This window comes from Monopterus albus, unplaced genomic scaffold (genome assembly GCF_001952655.1).
Source record: "Monopterus albus unplaced genomic scaffold, M_albus_1.0 scaffold235.1, whole genome shotgun sequence".
In the NCBI taxonomy this organism is placed as follows: Eukaryota; Metazoa; Chordata; class Actinopteri; order Synbranchiformes; family Synbranchidae; genus Monopterus; species Monopterus albus.
In genome coordinates this window covers 730100-738906 of record NW_018128115.1, presented here as the reverse complement: position 1 = coordinate 738906, position 8807 = coordinate 730100, and the positions used below count along the sequence as shown (strand labels likewise).

General features: G+C 43.5%; 1 protein-coding gene across 1 annotated transcript; it reads left to right on the top strand.

Moving 5' to 3' along the window:
• The first annotated feature begins 2216 nt into the window (after window positions 1-2216).
• On the top strand, window positions 2217-7402 carry cnrip1a (cannabinoid receptor interacting protein 1a). Its single transcript, XM_020620252.1, has 3 exons — window positions 2217-2718; window positions 4085-4229; window positions 4411-7402. The coding sequence occupies exons 1-3, from the start codon at window positions 2540-2542 to the stop codon at window positions 4573-4575; spliced, it is 489 nt and encodes a 162-aa protein (XP_020475908.1). The 5' UTR covers window positions 2217-2539; the 3' UTR covers window positions 4576-7402.
• Window positions 7403-8807: the final 1405 nt, after the last annotated feature.

Genomic DNA, 8807 nt, shown 5'->3' with positions numbered 1-8807 from the left:
AGCAAAGGGTCTGAATACTTATGACCATGTGATATTTCAGTTTTTCTTTTTTAATAAATCTGCAAAAATGTCAAAAATTCTGTGTTTTTCTGTCAATATGGGGTGCTGTGTGTACATTAATGAGGAAAAAAATGAACTTAAATGATTTTAGCATATGGCTGCAATATAACAAAGAGTGAAAAATTTAAGGGGGTCTGAATACTTTCCGTACCCACTGTATATACAGTATATTTTCAGTGTATCTTTACCTTGTATAAACCTTCAATATAACACAATATACATGTCTTAAGCAAACTTTTTATATGTGAGAAAACATAGAGCAATTTGCAACTTATATACACAACCAGAGAGCACTCTCACATCTGACCCTGAATTTGTCTCAGCGCACACACACACACACGCAGGCCTGCATTCAAACACACACTTTAAGTCCGGACTTTTATTTAAAATTCTACAAGCGCTTGTACGTGGGCTTTTCCCTCTAGTTGGCCAACAAAAACCGCGTGGACCCTGCCAGATTAATTGTCAAAACCGATCAAATGCTTGACTTAATCCAGCCTCACACACAACCCTGTGGTCACTCTCAGTTTTATTCATCTCAGAATAATGGAGTAACTTAATCACTTTGCTGCCAAATCCTAAACCGCAGGGGCGCAGAAGTCTGCCTGCACTGCAGAAACGTTACTCCTAATTTCAACAACTTACTACATGGTTTACAAAGCCAATCCTAACTTGTAACAACAGCTTTTTAATTCCCAATCCTAGTTGAGTTATGTAAGCCAGATCCTACTGCAGACCCACATGCAGGTCAGACTTCTGCTACACAGCCTCAACTCTACCAATATTTTTATCCAATCCAGGCAACTTTATAATTCATAATTTCATGCTGTTCACTGTTCAATCCTATTGCCTATCAATTATGTTTCATCTCGTCCAATGCCAATAGGCTGTATTCCTCTGTTATTTTCCTTAGAGCATCAACCATACACAACACAATCACACACATATACTCAAGTCTTAGTAAGTCATATATACAGAGTCAAAGTCAGTCCTGGTGATTCTATCTCCAGCCCTCTTTACTTTTCTTTTTCTCTCCCACTTTATTTATTTATTTATTTTTCTCATGCACGCAGGTACTTGAAGGAGAGCCAATCAGGAGTTGCGTTTAGGCTTAAAACAAACCTACCGGCACTCAACACAGCGCTCCACAGGCACAGAGAGAGCCATTCAGCAATATATGAAAAGGGAAACTTGTGAAAAACCGGCTCTGCGCCCACGAAGCCGCTACCAGGCGCCGGACCTCGCTGATCCGCTCCTACCGAGCCGACAACGCCAAATCTGTCGTGTATAGAATTAATTCACAGGGAGAATCACTGCAGTGCCAATCACCATTTATTGTACAACATATTGTGATAAGAGGTTTTGAAGGGCGAGACACAGGATCACCTTGATTTGGGCCTCTGCAGAGGTTCGGAGTCAGTCAGGTCAGTCTTCTCAGGTCCTCACATACACCCACACTCTCTAATGAAGCACAAAGAGAAAGAAGTGAAGACAATGTTCGTGTCGTTGCTTATTGTGTTTTCAATGTAATAAAGTATTTACAACTGTCATATGGAATAAAAAATATTTCCATCTGAAATGGAGGAAAAACGATGTATCACTAAGGTACAGTGGTCCACAAGTCATATTTTAGCACTTTTCATTAGTGAATATTTTTCTTCATCTATTATTCTGGCACTTATTCTCTGAAGTAACTGATCATTTAGTCTTTTGTGTATCAGAGTTGACACCATTTCCCAGAGTTTCCAACACCCAAAGATAATGATAATGACTTTTATTGGCCACATTTGTCACACACACAAGGAACTTGTCTCCTGTGTGTCCATGTGCAGCACCAACTCACATAAACACACACACACTGTCCATCGGGAGCAACTTAGGGTTCAGTGTCTTATCCAAGGACACTTCAACATGTGGACCAGGGAGGACATTGACCGCTGTACCTCCTGAGCCCCAGTCAGCTAAGGGACAAGAAGCACATTCTCACATTTGAGAAGCTGAAAACCTGGTTGGCAGCTCATTTTGTGTCAGGGAAACGACTGAAATACGAATCCATAATCAAAATAATAACAAATCGATAAAATAAAACCAATCAAAACTGTTACAGCTCTACAGAAAATGAATCAGAAGCCATTTTGATAATGAATTATTTAACATTTTAGGCCAAGCTACAAACGTTTTCTCACATGTGAACGTTTTTCTGCTTTTCCTAATGATTATAAACGGAATATCTTTGAGTTCTGGACTGTTGGACGAACAAATCCAGACATTAGTAGATGTGACCGATTAATCTGAAACGTTCAAGCTTCCGCGGTCCTGCTCTTAATACATTGGCCCTCACTTTTACTTTGAAAGGTGTAACCGGAAGCCTTGTTCCGCACCGCTTGACACTGGTCCCTCCTCAGCATCAGCACCACCCGTCTCCCCCTCCCTCATTAAGGCACCACAAACGGGCCAACAGACCACGAACCCCGGGGCAATGGACGACGTTCCCCCGATCATCAACATCTGCATCTCGCTGCGGATCCAGCCCAACGAGGGGCCCGTGTTTTTTAAGGTGGACGGGACCCGGTTCGGACAGAGCAGGACCATCAAGCTGCTCACAGGCTCCAAATACAAGATCGAGGTGGTGGTGAAGCCTGGAAACGTCGAGGCCACGTAAGAACGAGCTGCTTTTAAATCAGCATTTCTCTTATTCTCTTCCTTCTAGCGTCAGATATTCGGGTGTGTCTGCAGCTGGAGGCACACGGAGCATGCGCGTTCCTCTATTTCATCCAGTACTTGAAGCAAAACAATGCACTTCTGTAGCCCAATTAGTGATAAGAGGTTCCTAAGCAGGAAATAAAGTGCGGTGGGTCGGTGGCGGCTCCGCGGCCTCCTCCTCCACCTCCTGCTGCTGCAGCCGAGTCCCCTGAATAAATCATGGGTGGTGGTTATCTCATGGCTGCTGCTGACAGGAGGAGGAGGGCGACGCATGTGGATCAGTTAAAGCAAGACGGGGTCCAGCTCAGTGCAGCCTCACTGGGAATGAACTAACGGGAGAGATACAACAATAAGCAGGGGCAGATCTAGAACATTTTGGACGGGGTGGCCAGGCTGGGACACAGACTCACAGAGGGGTGGCACATTTGAAACACAGAACAAGCTAAATAAACCCCTGGATATTAAGAATCAAACCGTTTATTTGTGTATAAACGAGACACATGGTTCTGTATTTAGGTAATGTTGGCAGCGCTCCCTATTTACTCCCGGTCAGGGACATAGCTGCTGGCTCCTCCCATGCAAATAAGGTTAAATGTGTGCTTTAAATAGCAAAGCTACACAGTAAGTTGTAAAATAAAATGATAAAATAGATCATTATAATAAGATTTAGATATTCAGGGAGTTCAGGAGTTGTGATGATGGTCCTACTGATATTTTAGTTTGGCCTATAAGTATATTATTATGCTACACTATAAACATTATGCTGTGCGGTATCTTCTAGTATCTACTGGGCAGAGGGGTTTACATGCTATAAAAGTGCATTCTGTAATTGAAGCACCCCCTGGGTTTGAATGTTGGCACAACTTTATTTTAATTTCTGTATTTTCATATGTTAAAATACACCTGTAAAGGAATGGCAACACGTCTACCTTTAAAATCAACCACAACCAACTAAATGCATCATTAGCTTTGTCCTTTATGAGGCTCATGGCAGGAAGCGCTGATTTCCACAGTGAACTGGTAGGGGCCCAGGTTTCCTCTGCTGAAGGAATACGACCATAATTTAAACTAAACCAATAACAGTTAACACAGTATTAGGTAATATTGTTTGTTGGAAACAGACGGCCTCCCGTGTTCCCTGAGGAAGAAACCTGACACCCAGTGCAGCGGTTTAATACAAATTCAACAGCTGTGTCCTATAACATCCTTGAAAACCCAGCAACCCCCAGTGATGGCTCCCAGAGCTGCAAACCTTCAACACAGTGATCAGTACGAGTGTCCTGCTGCTTTCAAAATGTTTGATACCTTTTCTTGCTCCCAGCAACATGAACATCGGAGGCATCATCTTCCCTCTGGAGCAGCAGTCCAAGGATGAGGAGTCGGTGGTTTATCACGGCCTGTACGACACCGAGGGCGTCCCGCACACCAAGAGCGGAGACCGGCAGCCTGTCCAAGTCAGTATAGAGGTAGGACAACAATATCTCTGTGAGACATCAGATGGCTGTCAGAAAGCTGGCTCATCACTCAGTGACAGAATTTGACAACAGAAAGCTTTACGCATTTCTTTGTCTGAACCTCTTAAATTAGAGAGTAACTTTTTAACTTTGCAGTGTTGGTCACACATTTCTCTGCCTCTCTTCCGTCCAGTTTAACAAGGCGGGCATGTTTGAGACAGTGTGGCAGGCAAAATACTACAACTACTACAAGAGAGAGCACTGCCAGTTCGGCAACAAGTTCAGCAACATCGAGTACGAGTGCAAACCCAACGAGACGCGGACCCTCATGTGGATCAACAAGGAGGTGTTCAACTGAGTCCGCTCACCCAGCACTGCCCCCGCACCCAGTACCAAATGGGACACCGGTCGTCCCTGGACTGCCTTTGAACATCAGCCTTTCCCGAAAGCGAGCGTCACGTCAGCGAGGGTCTGGTATTTGTATCATTTCATCAAATGTGAGAGGAACAGCTGTTTGCTATGCTGGTCTTTCAGGGGGTTGCTTTAAAGCTGCATTCAGCAGCGCTGCTTGTTGGCGGCTTCAGAAAGAGCAACGGTTTGGAAAGCATTCATTTATACTGCAACTGCTCAGTTGGTCAACAGAGGAAAGTAGAGCAGGAGCACTCACTTATCTCTGTTCGCCCCTGAGATTAGTCCATCACCTCCCGTGTGCAGGGATTTTCTTTCACTGATCAAACTTCTCTGTTTAAGTGACAATCTATGGTTGGTAAGAGTGAATGTTGCAGAGTGTAGCTTTAAAGCAGGGGTGGGCATAAAGGAACAAGTGGACATATTGTGAACTGAGCTTTTAGCCATCTACCAAGACTCAGAGGAGAAGACTGATATAATTCACATTTGCATGTTCAGTACAGAGATTTGTTCAGGACAAGTTTAGCTTAGCTTAGCACAGTGACTAACCCGGGGCAAACTGAGGCCCATTTCTGACCTCAGCGCTGTGAACGTTAGGCCAGTGTCACACCAAAGTCACAAGAGCCAATAGTTTATGATAGATATGTAAAGTGCAGCATGGATGCTAAGGACCACACCACAATGAAGACCAATGTTCTATCCTATTGTCTCCGTCATCTCTAAAATTTCCACCCATGCTTGGTTTTTTATGTCTCTTTTGGATCGGAGTGACTCACTTTTCCACCATTTTTATCTACAGTAGATTAGATTTGCAAAGTTGGAGAAGTTATTTCAGACGCTCCTGGTTCCTTAAGTAAAAGTCCTGAACTGACTGTGTCCTACTATGGCTCAGAGGCTTTAAATGCAGCGGCCATGTTCCTCACACCTACTAGCATTGCTTATGCAAACCTTAGGGAAAACAACTCTAAAAAATCAATTAAATTATCAAACCGAACCGGTCGTGGCTTCTGATCAAGCAGCAGCAAACCTTCAAAGGTATGTCTGTCATCTTGTCTACGGTTTGGCCATAATCATATAAAGTGTGTGGCATTCATGTGGACGGCAAAGTAAGAATTTCATTGTACAAGGAAACATGTTTCCTCACTGTGCATATGACAATAAATACTTTGACCTTGATCTAAAGGTTGCCTGGAGCAAAACCAACATTTGAAATCAGTGTTTCCAGTACCATCCACTGGTCTGACCAGAGCAGCAAAGCAACCTCTTCAGCTTTTAGAGAATGTTATGTGACCGAATCACGGAGATACAGCATGTTGACGGTCAGGGAAACTGTTAGCCTGGAGCCTGGGTCCACCTAAAGAGAAAAACAGTCTTGGCCCCGGGGTCAGAGCCGCTTGGTTTTGTTGTATCTTGTTAGCTAAAAGGCTAATCATCAGTCCAGCCGAGGGTCAGCCGGGCTCAGCAGACTGCAGAGCTAGGACCGAGTTCAGGACTTAAATGCTGCCTTCACACCATGTCAATTAAACTGTAACAACATGCAGCCGAGTGGGAACAACTGTTCACGTCAACTTCCGACTTGTAGTTCTGATTCAGAGAAATCGGGAATTTCTGACCGCTACGACACCCCCCTACTTGGCAGAAAGGAGTGCGGAAGTGTCAGGTCAGAAAGTGGCTTCAAAACAACCACCAGCAGCAGTTACACCTAACTTCACTTGTAAAGTTACTTAGCAAGTTACTGGCATTGTGTGGTCACACTAAATACAATAACGTTATTCATGTTAAAGGTTGACTGACACATTAGCCTCATAGCCAACGCCTAACCTAAAGCTGGCATTTCATTGTTCCAAACAGTGGCTGTAAAAAGCTGAAGCGTAGCCCTAGATAATCTGACGTAAATGTTACTCGCATTGTGTGCTCATTCTAAATAAAGCAGCCTTCAATTGCAGCAGACTACATTGTGGAGAGCCACCATCTTGGACAAACACGTGAACACTCCTGAGTCCAGACCAGCAGCTTCCAGTCTTTGTGCTGAGCTGCTCTAAACCCAGGGCCTGTCACTGTGCTGGACACTCAGACTTCAATCTTCTCATCTCACTCTGGAGACGATGGCAACCCCAAAATGTCCCAACTGTTCCTTTATGGGGGGTAAAACGAAGCCTACAAGCTGTGTAGCCCTCCATAACTAAATATATCACAGCACAAGGCTGAGTGCACCAGCTCGCGTGGTGTTAGCTGAAGACCAGAATGGAAGACACCTGTGGATGGAAGAAGTATTTTACCTTATTTAATAACTGTGTGGATGTGTTTGTGGGAGATGAGAAACAATGGTTGAACATGTGTACATCTTGTAGTAGTTTCAACTTTTCTTGTTATGATTTGTGTTTAAATGAAAAACCCACCTGCTCTAAAACACTAAACTGTATTTGAGAAAATAGCTTGAGGTGAGGTGTGCTGCATTTGTTGCTTCATTAAATACCTTGGTCCATGTTTGAGTAAAAGTCAGGGTAATGTAGAAATAAATGTGTGCTCCGAGTTTGTCACACCACGGGAAGATGTGTTATTAACCACCCAGCCAAATTTAAATGATTAAAACAATCACCAAGTACATAAAATCAGCTCTCAAAATCATGAAAAAATAAGGAGTATTCTCTGCTCTGAAACATCGGTGTGTCAGGTGAATAGGGTGAAACCACATGCACTCAGGGAAACGTGCTGCCTCTTCTCATTGTGGATGTATTAAGGGAGAACGTAGGCAAGATGCCCCTGCAGGACGAAGGCATAGCTAGCTAGCTAGCTAGCTAGCTAGCAAACCATAGTAGGTGTAGTAAGTCACAATCAAACAGGAGAACCACTAATACGCTAGGGATCTACAGCAGCATTTGATGAAGCAACATGTCAGTGGAGCTCTGTGACCTAGATTGGGCTGTGGTACACACAGGACGTGTCGGTACCGTGCACTGTTTGTGAGTCTGCACATGCGACTCGCTGACAGTAAGAAAAACACACACAGATCGGGCTGTGGTACACACAGGACGTGTTGGTACCATGCACTGTTTGTGAGTCTGCACATGGGACTCGCTGACAGTAAGAAAAACACACAGAATATCAGCAGCATTCATTTTTAAGCCAAACACGTCTCATCACAGGCTGCAAGTGCTTCACTTTGAGTTACTGCTGTGTTCTCTGGTTTCTCCTGAAGTGCATGGTTTCATTTGTTTTGCCAGACATTATCTAGTTGCTCCATTGTTAAGATATCCAAATAAACCTTGCTGTTTATTTACATGCTGAACTGGGGAGTATAAAGTGTCTTTGTGAATAACCACTACTGAACCAACAGTAACTGTTATAAACCTAAATATTTTCATTTTGCTGCGGTGGAGGACGTATTCACACAAAGGTCCTGCATGGAAAATGCTACCTAAGAGTTAGAACTACTGATTCATGGTTGTATGCATCCACCAACCAGTCAGACTCACTGGAAGGGCACAGACGTGAGGTCACTGCGACCTTTGACCACCAAAATCTAATAAGTTCATCCTTCAGTCCAAGTGGACACGTGCCAGATTAAAGAAGTTCAGACTCATGGACGGACGGGTGGACAACTCAAAACCATAATACCTCCAGCATAAGAAGTACTCATATTATCAGAAAAATGTAAAGTATCAAAAGTAAAAGAACACAAAACAGAGAAACTTCAAACGTGACTGAAATATTATTACACTGCAGGTTATACAGTTGGTTTATCACACTAATAAATAATAAAAGTTTATTTATATAGCACTTTACAACTTGGCAGGAGCCCAGAGTGCTTCACAAAAGGACACTAATACAAGACAATACTAAAACAAATACTGGTGGATTAATGTGTAAAGTAGCATTTTACTATGCTTGGTTGGGGTGGAGCTAATTTAATAATGTTACCCTACTGGTCAAACGTTTTAATATTCATTAGGTCCTGTTCTGATTGGATGAAGGTGAACCTGAGTCAATCAGAGTAGGTGTGACCCACCGTGAATGTGTTCACATTCTTTTAGTGCATTGGATTTGAGTATACATTGGGCTGTAATGTTTGCCTGCTGAGGGTTGTACATGTTGGACTCTCACCAGGCCAGCAGGGGGCGCTGGTAGAAAGGTTGTGGATTGAGGGCGGTGTTGGCTGTGACAGGTGACTCCTTTGTCATT

Excerpts from the sequence above, each read along its gene's own strand:
- cnrip1a (XM_020620252.1), top strand. The coding sequence starts at position 2,540 with ATGGACGACGTTCCCCCGATCATCAACATCTGCATCTCGCTGCGGATC. Across the intron at positions 2,719-4,084 it reads CCTGGAAACGTCGAGGCCAC|CAACATGAACATCGGAGGCA; the intron begins GTAAGAACGAGC and ends TCTTGCTCCCAG. Across the intron at positions 4,230-4,410 it reads CTGTCCAAGTCAGTATAGAG|TTTAACAAGGCGGGCATGTT; the intron begins GTAGGACAACAA and ends TCTTCCGTCCAG.